This window comes from Vidua chalybeata, chromosome 5 (genome assembly GCF_026979565.1).
Source record: "Vidua chalybeata isolate OUT-0048 chromosome 5, bVidCha1 merged haplotype, whole genome shotgun sequence".
Taxonomy (NCBI): domain Eukaryota; kingdom Metazoa; phylum Chordata; class Aves; order Passeriformes; family Viduidae; genus Vidua; species Vidua chalybeata.
The window spans coordinates 28,995,135-29,014,861 of NC_071534.1; the positions used below are offsets into that span (position 1 = coordinate 28,995,135).

At 44.0% G+C, this 19,727-nt stretch overlaps 2 protein-coding genes across 9 annotated transcripts; one reads left to right on the forward strand and one right to left on the reverse strand.

The window, feature by feature from the left end:
* The first annotated feature begins 1,104 nt into the window (after positions 1-1,104).
* LOC128788544 (C-type lectin domain family 2 member L-like) lies at positions 1,105-11,868 on the forward strand. Of its 8 annotated transcripts, none has more exons than XM_053943634.1 (7): positions 1,105-1,208; positions 1,909-1,992; positions 2,797-2,981; positions 3,681-3,781; positions 5,328-5,412; positions 7,432-7,494; positions 11,486-11,868. In XM_053943634.1, exons 1-7 carry the CDS (start codon positions 1,169-1,171, stop codon positions 11,585-11,587), a joined length of 660 nt encoding a protein of 219 aa, XP_053799609.1. In that variant the 5' UTR covers positions 1,105-1,168; the 3' UTR covers positions 11,588-11,868. The 8 variants fall into 8 exon arrangements, with proteins under 8 accessions (XP_053799609.1, XP_053799608.1, XP_053799614.1 ...); XM_053943633.1 differs by lacking the exon at positions 11,486-11,868 and adding an exon at positions 8,348-8,471; XM_053943639.1 differs by lacking the exon at positions 11,486-11,868 and adding an exon at positions 8,330-8,436.
* On the reverse strand, positions 9,000-17,038 carry LOC128788545 (killer cell lectin-like receptor subfamily F member 1). Its single transcript, XM_053943642.1, has 7 exons — positions 16,605-17,038; positions 12,793-12,870; positions 11,549-11,647; positions 10,803-10,943; positions 10,299-10,450; positions 9,747-9,859; positions 9,000-9,135 (listed from the first exon to the last, which is right to left on the reverse strand). Exons 1-7 carry the CDS (start codon positions 16,684-16,686, stop codon positions 9,000-9,002), a joined length of 801 nt encoding a protein of 266 aa, XP_053799617.1. The 5' UTR covers positions 16,687-17,038.
* Positions 17,039-19,727: the final 2,689 nt, after the last annotated feature.

A 19,727-nucleotide genomic window follows, 5' to 3' on the forward strand; every position in this document is an offset into this window, starting at 1 on the left:
CTTCTCTCTCCTGGGGATCCTCAGTTCCCTAGCCTCCCTGAAGCCACCACACCTTAAGCCTTGTCACACATATCTTTTGGATTCTTCTAGATCCTTTTATCTTTCCTTTTCTTCCTCAGTGTCTTCCTGGGAATTTTGACCAGTCCAGCTCTCCCAGTTTAGTGCTTAAATGAACTCCTGCTGCAGGTAAAAGCTAAAATCAACTACAATTCAAATTATACTTATGGAAGTATAACGTTTATATGGTTCTTTATAAGCTGTCAACATAAACACCTGGTGATGATTTTCAGCAACTCACCACTGCTCAGAATCCTTGACAATGAAAGTAATTGGAGACTGCAGTGAATCCCCCATTCCCATAGTTTTCTGTTTGACGTTTCCTGCCCAGGTACAGAAGGATGTTTATTTTGTATAAACCACTGCTAAATTCCTCACCAGTCTCACAGAGAGCCCACATGATGACTCAGGCTGTTTGAGCACACAGCACAGCCCGGATCTGTTGTAAGTACAGCAGTTATTGTGCAAAACCAACAGATTAAATGGATGCTATGTGTGGCCCTGTCCTCCAAGCAATGCTGAAATTTCAATTGCACCTTCACCCCACAAGCAAGCCAGCATCAATAGGCTTTATGTTCTTCTAGGTAAAGCAAATCACTGGCCAAGTTTTCCAAAGAGGTTTAAGTAATCAGCATTTACATACTTGATTTTACTCCCTCCTCCATACAAAAGAAGAAAATAAATAAATATTAAATAAATAAAATTGAAAAAAAGCCCCCAAACAATAAAAAACCCAAAACACCCGAAAAAACCAAACCAAAAAAAACCAAACCAAAAAAAAAATTCCCCATCAGACAAAACCAAACCAAACCAAACCAAACCAAACCAAAGCCTTCTCTCTTGGTGTTAGTTCCTGGAATTTGCTGATGTTACAGGATCCCAGTGAGATTTTGTAGGAGCCGACTTCTTGAAAGCGTCCCCATTTCCTATTTCTCCGGAGTCGCGGAGTGACTGCTCCCGGCCCGGAGCCCCACTCGGCACCGAGTCCGCGCTCCGTGGCCATGCCCCTGGGGGCCGGCGCATCCCGGGGCCGGCGGCGAGGGAAGCGGCCGCGCTCGGTGTGGCGGCCGCAGCGCGGCCGGGCGGCTCCGGGCCCGTGAGCCTCGCGCCCATGGGGGAGCGCGGCGGCTCCGCGGGGCGCGGCACCAAAGGTGACGGGCGGGGGACACCGAGGGGCCGCGCTGGGATGCGGGGGGATCCGGGACATCCCTCCGGAGCGCGGGGCCGAGCGGCGGGAGCGCATCCCCGGGCATAGGGAGCCGGGGATGCCGCCCGGGAGCCGCCGCACCGCTGGGAACGCTCCGTGCTGGCGGCGGAACGACTGCCAGGAGAGGAGAGCCTCCTTTGGAGAGCCCCTGGGGACACCTCGTCCCCGCCACTGCCCGAACAGCCGGGTACAGGGCAGCGGCAGGGAGGTGTGTGCTTCCAGAGTCCTGGAGGGGACAGGCGAACAAAAGGAGACTAAGGAGCTGTGGCTGTGGGATGAGGCTGGATATTTCTCAGGAGTTTTGGGCTCCAGAACCGATGGCTTTTCTTATTTCACTTAGCCATGCCATGTTTAGGCTCTTAGTGTCCACCCTCATTTTTCCCATGCTCGTTTCTTTCTCTTTGGATCGCTTTAAGTTCTGGATGATGTAACTGAAATTTCAGTAACTGAGAGTTCTTGTTAGCTGATAAGCCTTGTGAAGATAAGCTAAATGTTTCTGCTCCCAGCCTGCTCTCCAGAGAGCTGCTCTTTTTTTTTTTTTAACAGCTGTGTGTCCTGGGCTCTACTCCCCTGTCAGCTGGTTCTTATTTGTTATTTTGGGTTTGTTTTGTTTTGTTTTTTAATTCCTTACTTTTTTTTTTCAGGTCTGTTCTCAAACATCTGGCTGTGGCGAGCTGTCGCTGGAGTCCTTACTGCTGCTGTCATTTTGATTTCATGTATTCATTTTGGTAAGTAAGGAATTTTAAAAGAAAATATAATTAGCAATAAGAAATTACCAGAGTTTGCGGTTCTATACTTGGAGGGTGGTGAGGCCCTGGCACAGGCTGCCCAGAGAAGCTGTGGCTGCCCCATCCCTGAAGTGTCCAAGGCCAGGTTGGATGGGGCTTGGAACAACCAGGTCTGGTGGAATCTGTCCCTGCCCATGGCAGGGGGTGGAACAAAATGATCTTTGAAGTCACTCTCAACCCAAGCCACTCTGTGATTCTGTGTGAATCTGTGATTTCTGTTTGAAATTGTGGGTCAGTGCAGGAAGGACTCCACATGCTTCAGTGGGGTTAGGGAGGGCTCAGTTTAGTCTTAGTTTACTTTTGGTATCAAGTTTGTCAGATCACTGTTGGTCTAAATCCAAGTTCAAGAAAATAAATAACAACAGGAAGATTGTCCTATCAATCTTCAATCCTTCAAAAATGACACTATGATAAACAAAGTTATTGATTCAACTGTGAGGAATTAACACATGCAAAAATTTGAGTTGTTGGAATTTTTAAGCTGTAGAAGAGTCCTTGGGTGATACTTTATGATCACCTTCTCAGCTACTTCTACCAACGTGTCCCTGACCATCCTTTTAAGGATATGTCAAGAAGCAGAAGGGTGCAGGATCCAGAATATATCATTAGTTTACAATAATTATTTTACCTGGGCAGAAGTAACAATGATGTGGCTAGATTGGGATTATTTTAGATGATGCAGCCAGAAAGCAAATCCTTTCCCAGGTGGAAGAAATGGGTAGATTGTTTTTTGTCTTTTCCCAGTAAAGCCTTCTCTGGCCAAAGAGTTTCCTGTGTGTCCTTCCCTGGACCTGTGTCCACCAGGCTGGCTGTACTTCCAGAGGAAGTGTTACTACCTCTCCGAGAATGAAGCTGCCTGGAACTCCAGCCAGAGCAGCTGCTCTTCCCACAACGCTTCCCTGCTGGTCATTGAAAATCATCAGGAGCTGGTAAGGGAACCAAAGGGGGATCCTGTTTTCCCCCCCAGTTCACTTCCAGGGAACTGCTTCTCCAGCCTCCTCAGCTGAACAGTTAGGAAGCTAATGTAAGACCACAATGAGTCACAGCCTGCAGAAGACTTTGTGGCTCTTTTCCCTGAAAACAGGAAACATCAGTTTACACAGTTGATGGTTTAGAGAATGTCTGAATTAAATTTGGTGCTGCTCACAGCTATAAATAGTCATATTGAAGGCATTTATCAGGGTAAACACTGTTGCATCTCATTTATCTTTAATTAAACAACTGGTTTCTCATATTGAGATAGGTTAATGACACAGAAGTTGGTAAATACATTAATTGTGACCTTTGGAGTTAGGAGATAGTTACCCAAAGTGCAGCTTGGAGCATTTTCTTCTGTATTATACCACACTATTAGGACAGATTCCACCCTGCACAAAGGCCTAGGAGAATATATTCTTCTGAATCTGTTCCAGACCTTGATAGCAGACCTTAATATTTTAGAATAGCCTCTCTCTAGGTAAGTCAACCCTATCCCAGTCACCAGTCTCTGTATATTTAGTTTTAATATTGTTTCTTCTGCAGGAAAGGCTAGATTGTTGTTTTGCTTTTGCCCTGGATTAAAGACTTTGTATTTTGATAGCTGGACTGAACATGCAGAACTTCTTTTCTCCTGTGGGTTTATTCTACAGAGCTTTATGATGAAGATAACAAAGCAAGACCCATGGATTGGACTCTATAAAAGAAATGAAGGGTTCTTTTGGGTAAATGGAAAAGCATTAAACAATGAACTGTAAGTTGATGTGGAGGGGTTTTGCTGGTGATATTTGATTATAGGGGAGTAAGAAAAATAATACAGAAATAGTGACTTGCAGGAAATCTCTGTTACTATGTTGAAGGGATGATTATGGAGAGGGTATGGAATGCAATGAAGATTTCACATGGCATTGTTAAAACTGCAGCAGATGAAAGTTAGAGGATAAGTTTGTAATGTTGAGAAGCAGCACGAGGCAGGCTCATGGTAATAGACACCAGAGAAAGTGAAAACAAGAGACACAAAAGCCATGGGCAGAAGGGAATGGGGGGAGGAAGGGAAGGTTACAGTAACATGAATTCCTCATTATAGAATATATTTCCTCATTATAGAATATATTTTGCAATAATACAAACCTGCACATAAGCCGTGTGAGGTTTATAGCAAAGAGATTTGGGAGACTAAGACATGTTTTCATTTTTTTAGAATGTTCCTCAGAAAGAGGAGGGAAAGGAATATGTGAATTTATGTTGCATGAGCTGCTCTGTGACCAGGGCTCTGTGTTCTGTGCCACCAGTGCCAGGTGTGGGGCGCTTTGTTCCTCTCCCTGGCAGCTGTTCTCAGAGGCTGCTGCAGCTCATCCTGGAGCAGCTGCTGGCAGGAGTTGGCAGAATTACCACTGATAGGCATAAGCAGTGAGATTTCATAAGTCTGAAATTACCTTAAAAAGTGGAAAATTTAAATACATTTAAGTCTGTGACATTACTGTGGTGTGTGACTATATTCACCTCATCCCCAAGCCCTGAATGTTTCATCTGACAAAGGACAAACATCTACTGTTGCTTTCATTTTCAGTGAGGTTCTTCCCATTCTTAGACTTCTGCCTCACCACTTGCCTCAAACTGCCCCTCCTGAAGGGGAGGGCAAACACCTTGGTATGTAAGCTCAGGTGTTACTACACTGGTGGTGATTGGTCCCTTGGCTTTTCCAGAGACCATTCCAGTGTGCTTGGCCTATCCACAGAACTTTATAGCACTTTGTTTGAAAACAGAGTTGCTGAAGGAGTCCCTTATCTCTTATGCAGGGACACCTACGCTGAGGAAACTGAGGTTTGCTTCTTGTTTCCCCCCACCCCCTTAACTATGGTGCCTGTTGGGTTCTGAGGAAGGGAGAAATTAGAGATGCATTTCCTTCACAGCTTCTGCTGGAACCTTTTCTCTGGTTAGGAGGATGGGGTAGTGCAAGGTGGTGGTGCCCATTTTGATGGCACAGCATCCCTGAGAAAGGCAAACCTGAGTTTCAGTCTCTGTTCTAAGGGTGTACTTCACATTAAGTGATCACTAAACAAGATGCAGGGGTACTACAAGTCCTGGATTTTTTATTCTGGGCACAAGATACCATTAAGAAAATACAATCTCCATGGTGTTCTCTTCAAGGCACAAAACATCATCCTCCTGTGGTGCCTTGCCTGAGATAAATCAAGCTTTATTCAAAGAGAACCTGAGATGCCCATAGCTGCCTTTGCTCTATTGCAATATTTGATTGTGGGTGTCCTAGTAATCCTGTCTTCCCTTCTCCCTGACAGGTTTGAAGTAAAAGGCTCTGGCAGCTGTGCCTATCTGGAGTCCAAAGGAGTCTCAGCCTCAGGATGTTATTTAACCAGGAAATGGGTCTGTAGCTTGGATATCAACTCAGCACAATAAAGGTGGACAAAGCCACCACCCTTATAGAGCTCTGATATGATGCCTACACAGGCTTTGTCTACACTTTGGGACCTGGGAATGTGTCCCAGCTCCTCCCTAGAGGTGAATGACTTTTATGGTAGCCAGAATTCTCCACCATGGAGGAAGGCTTTAAAGATACCATTTAAAAGGCTCGCTTCAGCATCTTGATAAGTAATTTCCTTGCCCCATTTTTCCAGCTACTGCCCAGCTGTAGTTTCTTTTGCTGTGCCATCAGTATTTCCTCCATTTAGTCTTCTCTTGAAGGAGCAGCTGCTCTTTCTTTCCCTTTTGGGTGTGCAGTTGGAAGTTTTTGTTCTGCTTTTCCTTTTGCCAGGCTCTGTGTGCATGGGTGTTGAAGTGTGGTCTGTCTGGAGGGCTGCCAGTGCGTCATGGATACAGGGCAATGCAGAAGTGAACACTGTTGTTTTAGACAGGATCACAGCAAATTCCTCTCTTTCCATTTGATGGGATGTACCTTGCATTGTATTCCATGTTTTGTTAATGTTATGTTACATTAATTTTGTTAAATCCCGGTGATAACGCTGTCAAGCTGATTTATGTAGCTGCACTGCACCTGAAGTTATCCTCAAAACACTTTCTTTAGCCAAAAAAAGACAATAGATAAGAATATTTATTTACCTGAGCATCTGCACTGATGGGAGGGAGAAGAGTTGGAACTGGAAGAGTGATAGTGAAGCTACAGGCATTAATGTGTAAATGTAGAAATAGTCCTCAGTGCAAGGAGGCAAAATCAGGAGAAGGGAATGAGAGAATTAACAGCAAGGGATATTTCTCTGTGTTTTCCCCATGCCCTGTGCCTGTCATGGTGTGAGGCTTCTGAGCAAGGGGACATTTCCAGATGGACAGTCAGTGTTTCCTTGTGTAGGTGACACTTTCAGCAGCAGCCTCTAGTGCTCTTGGATTGCTGGGATCCTGAACAGAATTAGGGCACAGTCCCTCTGATTGTCTGAGTCCCACACATGTCTAGCAGGTTGTCCAAAGATTAAAAGTGTCATTTGACCCAGAGGAAGCAAATTTGCCTGGAAGGAATATAACTATCAAGTTTCTAGAGAAGGAAGAATGGGAAGTTCACCTTCATTATTTTCTGTGACAGAAGGACTTGACTGTAGCAGGATCATACAGATGGATACTGTCAGCAACTTGTGCCTTTCAGATGTTTACTTAAATATAATAATTAATTTTGCTGGATCACACTTTTCTTAATTGCTTGTATTCTTTATAAACACAGTAACAGGACTCTGCAGTATGAAAAACCTAACTATCTATTAATTTATATGTTGGGGGGAAGGTGTTATTCTGCAGTGTTTTTAAATTAACCTGATTCTGAAGGATATGGTATGTGCAATAGTCCTGAAAAGATACTTTACAGAGCCCCTGAATTACAGTGGTTTGTATCTTAGTATTGGGATATTAAAAGTATTTTTCATCTCAGACACCATTTTGGTGAAAAAAAAAATCTGAAGCGAAGTAAAATATTTAGGTTTTGAACATGAAAAAGTCTTTAATCATAATGTTGGGGTTGACATGAAACAGAATATTTGATCCAAAAATGAATGTTTTTTAATACCTCATAATGAGTCAGACTTTTAACAAAAGGTTAAAAAGTGAAAGCTCTTCTGGAATCTGACTCCTCAGGGATGCAATGAATTTCTTTGGTAATGTTCAGAAAAGAAGGGTCAAGCTGCAAACTCTGCCAATTTGCTTTACTCAGAGTGGAGTTTGATGAAGTACTTCAATGGTCATTTCTTTTTTCTTTTAAATAAGTGACTGCTTAAATTGTAGGTAAGAACTTCAGTAAGGCCCTGCAAAAACTTGTTTAATTACATGAATAATAGCAAGAAGGCCCAAATCATAGATGTTTCATGAATACTGTTAAAACCGTAACACCACAACTAATTTGAGAGAAGCCAGCATGCAGGAGTTTGTTTTTCTTGTTAAATTCAGCATGAATCAAGAAGGATCTGCCAGAAAACCACCAACTGTCAACTGCATGGAAAAGGGTGTGCTGTGAGTACCCTGAAGTGAAAATTTCTCAGCAGTCAGAAATTCTCTCTCTATAAAGCATGTATTATATGGGTATAGATGATTATCTTACTAATTTCAGACTCTTTCCTTTTCTTTGCTTCTCTGTCTAGAATAAGCAAACCAATCCTCTTCCCCTCACGTGCTGTGCTGAGTTTGGGGGATTTTTGTTGTTTCCTCTTACATAACAGAAGTTTCTCATGGGCCTTCAGCTGCTGATACTGCATTCTGCGTGGCAAATCTGTGCTGGGATTTTTTTGTTCTTGTTGTTTGAAGGGAAGTTCCTGAGGGTACAGTTCACTTTTTAATCTGCAGCCCTAAAGTGCTGCATATTAACCCTCCCCAGGCATGTGCAGGTGTGAAGAAACATCTCTGTGAAACTGCAGGTGCCTTTATTTGTGTGCATCACAGCAAAGATGAGATAAAGGCTCACCATCTCAGAAGCCATATTAGACTTGTTTCTCTTTCTCATTGCCATAAGGACTTAAATTCCAGTTGGTGCCATTTTTTTTGTTAGAGCAGCACATTCAGTTCATGACATTTCATTTTTGTCAAATATGTGAATCTAATAAAGGCACTAGGTCAGACTGCTCTTAGCAGTTTTGTGTTCTAGACCCAGAAATAGCATTTATTCAGACACTTCAATGCCTAAGTAATGCATTCACTGAGTGCACTCCCAGGCATTAATTTCACCCGTCTTTGGCTTTGGTACATCATCATACCATAACTGTGGTTGGAATTTACAATGTAAAGGGACAAAATATAGGTGGAGAGGAAGCTTATTAACTTTATTTTCTTGCACTGCAATGTTGTCTTACAGCTCAAGCCCCTTCCCTAGTTAATCCCTTCAGGTTCCAAAGCTCAGCACCAGAAGAGGATGGGAGCAATGAGCACATTAACCACAAGTGTTACAAAGTCACTCCATGCCTGGTCTGCTGTCTACACCCAGTAGCTGTGCAGCAGCTTTGAAGAAGTCCAATAAATGCATTTTTTCCAGGCCTCAAGTGACTTCTGTGAGTCGCCATTAGACCCCAAGGAAAAAAAAAACACAAAACCCCAAGCTCACAAACTTCAGCAAACACTAAAATTCTGAAACCCAAATAAGAAGTCCTCAGCTCAGCAGCTGCCTGTGGGCAGGGGTGACAGCAGAGGTGCCAGCACACCCTTCATCACTCACAGGGGCCATAATTCCTCTACATCACACTGTTTATGTGCATAGTGCTCCTCCTCATGAGTATCTCTTCTCCTCTGACCTTTTCTGAGGCAGCTGCTGCCAAAATCTGTTTGTGTGAAGGTTAAGCACCCCAAAATCCTCGTATGCCAGCTTGCAGGCCTGTTGCAGGATCTGTCTTCTGACTTCTTAGGGAGCACAGCACAGCAAAGTGCAAATTTCCCTGCAAGTCTGATGAAAATTATTTACATCACAAGTTGATTTGTCCATAAAATGGGTCTTCTGAGGAGAAGCTGTGCCTGTTGTCTGGAAATGTGGCTCAGAGCACCAGCAAAGTTGCATTCTTCTTACAGATCCACTCCTTTAAGGTCTGGCAGTTATCCACCTGGATCACATTTTTCCTTCTGTAAACAGCACAGTTCTTGTCAGCCTCCATGCTTTTTAGAGCTGTCCTGCTGAGAGACCAAAAGGAATGCAATGGAGTGCTGGGTTTAAACTCAGCACTGCTTAAAAATCCTGGTGGTGCTTTGAGTGAGGGGGGTGGATGATGCCCACTTGACCACCCCCTTGAAGCAGCTGTGCACAGGTGGGTTGGGCACCCCCAGCAGGGACTGCTGGTTTCTGAGGGATGGATGCTTGGCATTCTTAGTGTTACCAGGATAAGGATCCTCCCCATGCAGCCACAATGCTGAAGGAAGTTGCACAGATCCCAGCCAATGCTATGTGGTGACAGGTATCACCTTCAACAGAGGGAGGCAGCACATGGTCTGCAAAGTGAGAGTTTCCTGGCAGGGATTTCAGCAGAAGTGTGTAATAATATCTCTGCATTAATAAATATATGAGCTGTGGCTGTGGTTAGTCCTGGAAGCAGAAATCAGTTTCCAAAAGTGCCCAGCAGGAACCTGTTGGCCTGGAACTGGCCATGAAATAGACTCTGAATACATACCTGAGGCTGCAGGCTTAGATCTGTGTTTTGGGTAATTAGCTCAGATTCAGAGCTGTATTTCCAAGCAGGGATACCACACTTTGCTCTTCCCAAAGATATCCTTCCCCAAAAAATCATCACCTCTTTTCTTTTACTCTCTGATCTTCCACTGAACTCCGTGTTTTCTCCATGTCTTTGGTGTCTGAGCCAATCCAGATATATTTGGTATCTTTGTCTTTGTTGTCTATAAATTCCTGTGGAATGATTAGAAGGATGTTACCTGACAGAAGAGCTTTCCTGCTGTGCCCAGGTCATGCTCCTGTCTCATGCACAGCTTTTATTTCCTCTTGAGGAGGAAGGGCAGGGATGCAGCCATGGCAGAGCAGTCCCTTACATCAGCCCACACACATGACCAGCCTCCTCTCTTCCCAGAGCCAAGCAGTGGAAAGACCCCAGCATTTCCTCTTCCCAGTCAAAACTACTCTGGCTTCCACACTTGGCACTTCTTGAGCTTCTCTTCAGCTCTGCTCTGCTGACATTCCCAAACCCAGCTTCTGTGCAGGGAGACTCAGATCCTTTCCCTGATGGGGCTCTTGCTTGTCTATGTGTAATCTTGACATCCAGGCTATTTTCTCTTGGAAAAATGTTTGGCTGAGGCCTGTCACCTGCTTTTAGGGCTGCTGCAAGACTCACCATCTCAATTTCATCCTCAATGACAAGCAGCTGGGATTTCCTGGCCAGGCAGTTTTTCTGGCTGTCCTCCCAGCTCCTGGCCTCCTCAGAGAAGAAGTAACATCTGCCCCTGTGCAGCTGCCACCCCGGGGGACACAGCTCACATGTTGTGCCTGTGGGTAGACAGGGGGAACACTTAGCTCTTGCAATGGATGGAATTCCTCCCCCTGTTTATGAGCCATTGTCTGGAAAGAGATCTCCAGGACAAGAGGAAGATATATGGCATTTCTGACAGCAGGTCCTGGCAGATAGAAATGTAATGAAAATACTGGAAACTTTATATCAACAGAGGAGCAAGACTATGGCGATTAAAATGGTAGTTTAGATTTTGTTATCACTGCTCTGCAGGAGCACCATGCTTCCTGAATTCCCATAAGCTGCAGGGCATCAGAGAAATGGGAACAGAGACAACAGAACAGTGCACACCACGCATCCTCTATGCTGGAAAGGACTAAGGTGCCTCACCCTGTCCATCTTCACACAGCTCCTCCATGAGCTGTTTCAGGAATGCTGCTGAGACAGTTCTCTCTGAAGGAATGTCACTGCTGGTGCTGTTCAGACCGTACTGGGGTGAGCTTGCTGATTTTCCTGCTCTGCCTTTCAAAACTTGAACAGTCCAAAGTTTAAAAAAAAAAAAAAAGAAACGAGAAAGAGGTCATGGTTAACAACAAGGATGAGGAAATGCAGTCTTTGTTGAATGTGAGGATGTTTCTGTGTACATTGCCTGGTAGAGACACAGTTATGAGCAAACTCAGTGAGTAAAGCTCAGTGAGGAAAACCCTCCTGAGAAGATGTTCATGGAATAGCCTGGCTTGGAAAGACTTTAAAGATTATTTCATTCCAAAACCCTCCTGCCATGGGCAGGGACACCTTCCACTATCCCAGGTTGCTCAGAGCCCCATCCAGCCTGGCCTTGGACACTTCCAGGGATGGGGTTGCCACAGCTTCTCTGAGGATCCTGTGCCAGGGCCTCACCACCCTCACAGGGAAGAATTTCTTCCTAATATCCCATCTAAACCTCCTCTCTGTCAGTGAAGCCATTCCCCCTTGTCCTGTCACTCCAGGCCTCTGTAAATAGCCTTTCATTTCCTGTATTTGTGTACAAGTTGACACCTTTCAGTGTGACACTAAGGGAATTTTTCTCTCAGCTCTTTCAGAGGTTTAACCATGTCTGCAGTGAAGGGGTGAAGCAGGAGGTGGGATCTACTCACACTGCTTGGCTTGTATGGCCACGACTGCCAGGAGGATGAGCACGAGGATTGCCAGGACCAGCGCCACGTAGAACCAGGCTGAGCACCTGTGCTGGCAGCCTGCAGGGAAGCAGAAGGAAGAGCAGCTTAAGGTGCTGGCACTCTTAAACTTAACACTGGGGAAACAACAGAGAAATCATCTGCCTAAAATCAGTCTGCTCTCAAGAGGATGCAGTGGCATTTTACTTATTAAAAATTTGCATCCATTTTGCATACATGGAAATGGAATCAAAATGTTTGGTCACATAGAGCAAGTGATTTGTCAACCATTAAGAATTTGCCTTTTCTCTGTTGACTTATTTTTCTCAAGCATTGCCTCCTCTCACCTACCCACACACACCCTGCAGGACCTTGCAGAGCAATTCAGGGAAAGTATCAAGGATGGGCTGTGGTGTCAGGGATGACTGTGGTGTCTGTCAGGGATGGGCTGACGTGTAAGGGATGGGCTGAGGTGTCAGGGATGGGCTGTGGGGTGTTCCTCCTCTCTGCTCCCAAGCGTTAATGTTCCTGTCCTGCAGCACAAAGATAACTTCCCTAAAGGCACAGGAAAAAAAGCCCCATACTAACAGCCCCTGGCACAGCACAGGGAAGTGCATCAAACCAAGCATCTCTCCAGCTGTTTGGCATTTGTCCTGTGTCAGAGGGAAACACCCAGGAAGCTGCAGAACCCGAGGAAATTTGGGATTAAGGTGCCAGTTCCACGAGGCACAGATTTGCACTGTCATAACCTCTGTTTCCCTGACCTTGCCTCCGTGAAATGAGCAACTGCTCCATCCTTTGGCTGCCTGGTCTGTCTGGTATGATGTTCCCTTTGCCTGGCAGGCAGCTCCTTCAGTACAGGGAGGGTGACGGCACTAATGGCACATGGAGAGCTGGGCATTACCCTGCTTCCCAAGCCAAATGCATCCCTGGGACTCTTCCTCCATGAGGGTTCTAAAAAACCCATGGAATTTTACTTTGCTTTACTACATTTCCCATGTAGGGCACAAAGACATTTTTAGAAATTATTTTAAAAACATCTCTCAGTATTATTTTTGAAAGGAAAGTGCAAAATCTGAGAAGACAGGAAAAAAAGCAGCAGAGGAAATGACAGATCAGCCCTTCATTGAGAGAGTGTACATAAAGGCTCTTGATAACAGCTTTCACTGGTGGGCAATAGGAAAAACTACATCTATAATTAGTAACCAAGCAAAATTGCACAGTACCAGGAGCGGAAGTCTCTGCTCTGCTGTTCCCTTGGGGCTGGGGCTTCACATGCAGCTCAGCATATGTGATCGTGTTTCCTGTAAGCAGAGGGCAACGCTGACATTTGTGGCTTTGCCAGTCACCAAGTGCAGGAACAATAAAGGCGGAGTCTCTGTGAGAAGGGGGGTGTGTTTGCAGGGCTGCTTGTTCAGCATTTTCCTTCTCCTGGGCAACGGCAGGCAAGATGATGATTTACCACTTCCTCCTGCTGTCAGGAGCCAGAGAAGATGATGATTTACCACCTCTTTCATAAGCTTTGAACTGTTGCGTGCTGTGTGGCTGGAGCAGGATCCAGACAAACAGGCTGAAGGATGGGAAGGACCTGGATCCTATCCATGGCAAGCATCCCAGCTGTTGCTAAGCCATCTCAGAAGGTACCCCAGGGGCTGGAGGGGCACCAGACCCACGACTGCTTGTGGTGCAGAGAGGTGCCAAATGAAAACCAGCACTCAGAGAAATGCTGCTGCAGCAAGGTAATTCCTGAAGGCATTCCTGACTTGTGAGTGTTTCTCCCAGGATATTTCAGGTGCTGCCTGTAGCAACAGAGGAATGGATCTTATGGTTGAAGAGATCCTTTTCCAAAAGCACGTTGCCAAAACAAAACTAAAAATGGCATTAAAATCTCATGGTGTGGGTTCAAGGCACATGGATTCTTTCTGAAGATGTTTTCAATATCATTTACATGGGTATTTTGCAGAGCTACTGGTTAGTGTTATGGAAAGTATTTGGACCTTTGGGACACTGCTTTTGGCTCCATAAATGGAGAGATTTTTATCCATCTGTGTCAAGAATAAGCTTCTGTGCTACCACCCTAGTTTGTGATCACTGGGGCTTTTAGAAAGAAGTGTTGTATTAAATTTCACTGATCAGTCAAAAACTTGGCAGAAGAAGAGAGTCTCATTAGGTTAAAATGAGCCAGCATTTCATATGAGAATTGCTGAAGTGTGGAGAGGTTTTACAGTAAAAAAAAAAAAAAAAAAAAACAAAAAAAAACCAAAACACTGAGAACCTAATTAGCAAATAAGGGTTATTCATACAGGGGAGACAGTCTGTGCTTTAGAGAATCTGACCTAATTCTGACCTTGGTTGTTTGCTTGCTTTCAATTTATTAGTTCAATGAACTACAGAAAATTTGTAAATTAAATGTAATTGTTCTCAAATCAAATACCCTAAAAGTTTTTCTTCTTAGAATGTAAATAATTTTCCAAAAACACTCAGGACTTTTAAATGCACTAGCCCTGTAAATTGAGGTACTTCTAAAATAAGTATTTTAGACATTCTGTTACTATTAGTAAATAATTTGTCTCTCAAATGCATATTTATTCCTTCAAAGGATATCTCTAAGTCTGTAAGAAAAACACTCATCCAGGCAAGCTGAATATTTAACAAAAATCATTCCTTCAGCGTACAGCGTGTACGGGCTGGCTTGATTATTTGAATGCAAAGTCCTCAGAAGTCAGCAGGGGGTTTTAAAGCACCACATAACTTTAATTCTGCCAGATGCTTCCACACCCTCACCTAATTCAACAACAAGGTGGAGATCTCTGTCTGCCACTAAAACTGAAAATTCACTTCCCTGTGCCTGTTGTCAGGTGCAGAAAAATATTGGAAGCTTCTGCTCGGTGAATGTGCAGACAGGGAGTGCTCCTGGGGAGGTCCATTAGGGAATGTTGTATCCAGATGTGGGCCAGCACATCCAGGGGTCTGGGGGGGGCTCCAGAGGCTCCAGGTGGACCTGATCAACATCCAGAGCAGCCCAGGAGGTTAAGGAGGGGAACAAGAAGTTAAGGGCACAACCAATAGCAGGCTGCAACTGCTTGTGGGTTAGCTTGGTGATAGACTTGAACTCTCCTTGGTTTGTTCTTCTCCCAAGGAAAGTTCTGTGTAGCCACTCAGGATTCATAATCAGGCAACTCTCAAATTATCCCTGAGGGAACCGGGACACAAAACCTGTTGGAGTATTTTGCTGGAAAATGGATTCCAGGTGTATTTATCCTCGCTGGGATTTGGGAACACTTTTCTACTTTTGAACACATGGTTTGAAGCACGTGCACAGTAACAGCACCTAGCAAAGCCTGTGCACAGATAGTGCCATTGCTAAATCCTCCTCAGCACACTCTGGCAGAGCATCCAAGAGTCCCCAATTTCTCCTCGTTATCCAGAGCACCTGAATGGCAGCTGAAGTCCAGCTGTAAGTCCAAGCCCAATCAAACCAAATGTATTTGAGTATAATCAGACATAAGAGTGGGGAAGGTGAGACTGGGAGCTATAAACAGTGAAGAAAAGATTAGTTAAGAGATTTTGTCTCTGTATATTTGAGATAGAATAACTAAGACTTGTAGAAACACTGGGTGGATCTCTGATGCCTGTTTTTTAAAGGAGATGGAGGCACTGGAATATGAACAGAACATTCACAAAAATTATTAGCATTTTTGGGAAGTTAAATGTTTAAAGGGAAAAAGACATTGAGAAATCTCTTAATTACCATGGCCAGTAACTTCATTTGAGAAAATACCAAGAGTTAAAATCAGTTCAACAAAAGTTTACTAAGAGCCATCCACATGTTAATGATCTGTTTCATTGGAACTGGCCTGTCCAAAGCTGAGCTTTTCCTTTAGGTAGCATGATCAAGGAATAGTTTTGGATGCCTTCTAATCAAGATTTGATCTCTGTCTCCCTTCACAAGTAAGTTTTATCACATTGGATACTGGGTAAAATTCCAGGCAAGCCTTCTTTGTGTTGCACAGGTTACAGCAGTGCAAACAACATCCATAGGTGCATGAACACAGAGTCTAAGGTAGTATTTCATGCCATGTATATAATAAAGTGAACTAATTTTTATCTTTTGGATACCAGTCTTGGAAAGATATATAAAAGGTATTCTTTTCTGTAATTTAAGTGCATGTATTCAGAGCACCATCATCACTATTAATCTCCATTGTAAGTAGAACATCTAAAAATGCTCATTACACAATGTTGTTTCCTTAAAGGATTAAATACAATAATTACTAATGAAAGCATGAAAATATCCTTAGTCTGATGCCACAAGCATTTCCTATTTGCTCATAATAAGCTGTCATTCATGTTAGATGTCATCCAGAATTTTGTCCAAAGGCTTTCATGAATGAATTACGGTTTTTTTCCCAAGTAGTAGAAATGTCACTTCTTCAGAAAATTTAGTTCAAATCACCTCCTTACCCTGAATACTGGCTTAATCCTTTGGGGTTTTTTTACAAAAATATGAAGTGATCACAGATGGATAATTTGGTTCTGGAAAATCACCACAGGAAAATTAAAGAGAAAGAGCAGGAAGTTTTTAGGGGACATTCAGCACTTCCTTCAGTGACAGTGGCTGCACTTTAGACTGCTACTACTACTTTCTTGGTTTACTGATTAATTTACTCCTCCTTTTCCATGAACATAAACATTGATCAGCTTTGTGGGCTAGGTAGTAATTCAGTGGAGCATTGTCTTGATCATGTTACTCATTTAAAAAGAAATATTATGCTCATTACTCAACCAATGAACAATTTTTCTTTCCTATTCTGTTGCTTAAAGCCTGGGACCAGACCTGAGCTGCTGCTCCTTGGTGGTTCTGCTTTGGGAGCAGCTTGGCTGATTTGTACTGTGAGGATCTCATCCACTATTCCAACTTCTTGCCCTTCCCATGCAGCATCTTATGGCATTCTTCTAGATTTACACAATTTAAAATGTGAGAGAGAAAGAGAGAAGAGCTCAAGACAGCAGAAAGTGTGTGCCCAAGAGGTTTTACCTGGGTTTGATGTCCCTGAAGGAGTGTGTGGCCTTTCCCTTGGCAGCATTGCCACGGCCGCGTAGGTGACATCCCCTGCCATCCGTGAGCCTGTCCCTCGGAGCTATGGAAAGAGCAGCTTTAACTCAGTCATTTGCATCCTATCTCAAGTTTGCCTGCCTCCAAAACACGCACATGCTGTGCTATGGCTCTGAGGAAGGCTGACAAAAACAAAAAAAAAGGAAGTCACTGAGTTATTTCTTTCAGTGCAGCTTCAAAGCCTGTTTTCAGCCACCATTCTGTCTCTTCTTGCCCTTCAGAATACAGGAGCAGATGAAGATTAAAACCCATAATTTTCACTAATATATGAGAAAAAAATCTTGTTGGTCAAAGCAGAGGGAATTCTCTAAGGAATGCCCAGAAATCGACTTACACAGGTATGAAAAGTTTGCTGGTTCTCAGGAGACTAGAGAGTACCATTTTTGTGCTGTGGCTGTTTTGTGCTCCTGTGCATGATTTTACACAGCCTATCCACCTGAAAGAAAGATAAACAAGAAGTATATGTAACAGCATAAGATATCTTGGGGTTAATGTACTGCAACCACACAGGTTCAAAAATGTAACTCAAATTCTAACTTGCTCCACCCACAAAGTCCTTCAGTGGTTTAACAGCTGAATTTAAGTGATATTGATGATGTATTAACATGAACTCAAAATAAAATTTAAAAAAACATGATCAATGCTTTTTACAAGAATGTTTCCATACTTTACTGTACCAGTAGTTACGAGGAGCTGCTGTTCCTACATTGCTCGAACTATTTCCTGCTTAAGCCAGCAACTCCACAGATGGAAAACCTGAGTTGTCTTTATTACCTTAAACTCCTTTTTCATTACCCACGTGTTTGCTGCAGGATATTTTGATGACTGTTTTTGTCCTCTATTTCAGCTCAGGGGGAAGCCTCACAGATTTTAATTGAAACATGAACACCTTCTAAAACCTAAAAATACATCAGACATGGAGTCCTGTGCATGACATTTCCTGCTCTTGGTTTTGTACCTTATTCCCACTTAGAAAATTCCCTCCAAGTTCAACACAGAAAAGGTCTGCAAACCTACATGGGTCTGTTGAAAATAATGTTTGTACAGGCTGTTTGCAGGGGTTTGTTACATTCAAAGGGACCTGAAAAAAAACCAAAGTTTGGGGCTGTAAGCTTCTATTACTGATTTTCCCCTTACGATGTTAAACGATGGTAATGGTGTTAAGTGCACAAACAAAAAGGTGTTGGGGGTGGGGGGGGGAAAGAAGAACCTTTGATAGTCATGGAACAGATTAGTCAGAAGTGCTGCCTGAGCAGCAATGTATCCAAAGCATATTATAAGCAATGTATCTAAATCATGATGAGTTTATTATCTGATAATAAACGATAAAACAATAAGCTGCAGCCTGATAAGGTTTGTTTCACAGACACCTACATAGCAGCCATACCACCAGGCCTCACATGAAATACAACTTTGTCCTCTGAATCAGTTTTCCCCTGAACTTCTCAGCATTCTTTACAGCAGGATAGTTAGGCTCTGAAATGGAAAAAAAAAAGATAACGAAAACCCAACTTGAACCAAACCAAATTTCCTTATTTGGGGGTTTTTCTGAAACTTTAGTCCATAAAGGAGAGTCAGAAGGTGGGTTGTTTGAATTCTCAGTCTCTTTTCCATCACTGCACACACACTTCAGCAGTCTTTTCTCACATTATTTCCTCCTAAACCAGTCACAACCATCCAGAGGTAACCATGTTCAGTCTTGAGGCCGTTCCCTCTCATCCTGTCCCTTGTTCCCTGGGAGCAGAGCCTGACATCCCCTGGCTGCTCCCTCCTGTCAGGGACCTGTGCAGAGCCAGAAGGTCCTTCCTGAGCCTCTTTTCCTCCAGGCTGAGCTCCCCCAGCTCCCTCAGCTGCCTCTTCACAAACTGTAATCTGGGTTGAGTTTAATTTATTGTATGATCCACCTTCACCTTGTGTCTTTTGGGTTCTCCAGGCAGAGCCTTGCCTCAGCCTCCTCTTTCCTCCCAGGAAATGAATCTGGATTAATATGCAGACCTTACAGAGCCCTGTGAGGCCTTTAAAATACCAGGGGCTGTGTATCAAACATCCATATGTCTGGGGAGGGGGGAGTGGTGTTTTAGCCTTGAATTTTCAGACTTTTTGGCAGAACATGGAGATATCTGAGGGTCCAGACTCTCTTGCAGCACCTGCAAGGAAAGATGGTGGGATTTTTGTGTAGGATTTCTGGCACATCATGTAGAGCTTGACAGCCTGGAGCTTCAGGGGATCTGTGGGGGTAGCAAAGGGATGTGAGCTCATGTCATTCCCCATCCTGACATGCTCCTGGGTGCACACAGACTCCCCCTTCGCAGCTGCCAAGCCTGAGTGATGTCACTGAGTGATGTTCTGGTAGCAGCATAGTTACCAGCTCCAGCTATGCACAGAACAAATGTGGTGACAACTGCAGATGCCACCTCTTCTTGTGGGTGTGACAGCATCACCTTCACTGGGTGTGGAGGCAAAGGCAGACTGAAAACAGCAACGTGGGCTGCAAAGCAGAATCCAGCAAAGCAGAATTCAGCCCCTCCTGCCACAGAACAGGCAGCTCAGCCCAGGACTCCAGCTGCCTCATAATGCACATTTGAAAGAATTTGAACTGCTGGTCTGATAATAAAATGCAGTTCCCAAAGGCTGGGCTGCAACACAGAGGCTTCCGGGCTAAACTGAGGGAGTCCCATGGGTAAATGTCCAGTTTAGGTTTCAATTCTAAGCCTCTGCTGTGTCACAGCAGAGCCTGTTTGTATGATTCTGGGTGCAAAAGCAGCACCCAGAAGGCATGATCAGAGCCAGGGCTGAAACAAAGACACCTATTACCATAAAGGAATGTCTGTGCATGGTTATTCCACACTGCACCAGGAAAAAAGACCTCATTTAAACTTTTAAACTCACAGGCTGAAATTTATTGATCCATTTTGTTAGTCCTTCCCTGCTTGCTCTATTCTGCCATACAGACATGGCTTGCCTTGCTTCAGGTCTAGTAGAGCTCCTGTCTCTTGCCCTCATGGCTGAAAAAGTCTGGGTTTGGGTATCACTTCACCTGTGGGT

Excerpts from the sequence above, each read along its gene's own strand:
- LOC128788545 (XM_053943642.1), bottom strand. The coding sequence starts at position 16,686 with ATGGCAGGGGATGTCACCTACGCGGCCGTGGCAATGCTGCCAAGGGAA. Across the intron at positions 12,871-16,604 it reads TTCAGGGACATCAAACCCAG|GAAACACGATCACATATGCT; the intron begins GTAAAACCTCTT and ends CTCTGCTTACAG. Across the intron at positions 10,451-10,802 it reads GCTGTGTGAAGATGGACAGG|GCACAACATGTGAGCTGTGT; the intron begins GTGAGGCACCTT and ends GTCTACCCACAG.
- LOC128788544 (XM_053943633.1), top strand. The coding sequence starts at position 1,169 with ATGGGGGAGCGCGGCGGCTCCGCGGGGCGCGGCACCAAAG. Across the intron at positions 5,413-7,431 it reads GTTATTTAACCAGGAAATGG|CATGAATCAAGAAGGATCTG; the intron begins GTCTGTAGCTTG and ends TGTTAAATTCAG. Across the intron at positions 7,495-8,347 it reads TGCATGGAAAAGGGTGTGCT|TTAATCCCTTCAGGTTCCAA; the intron begins GTGAGTACCCTG and ends CCCCTTCCCTAG.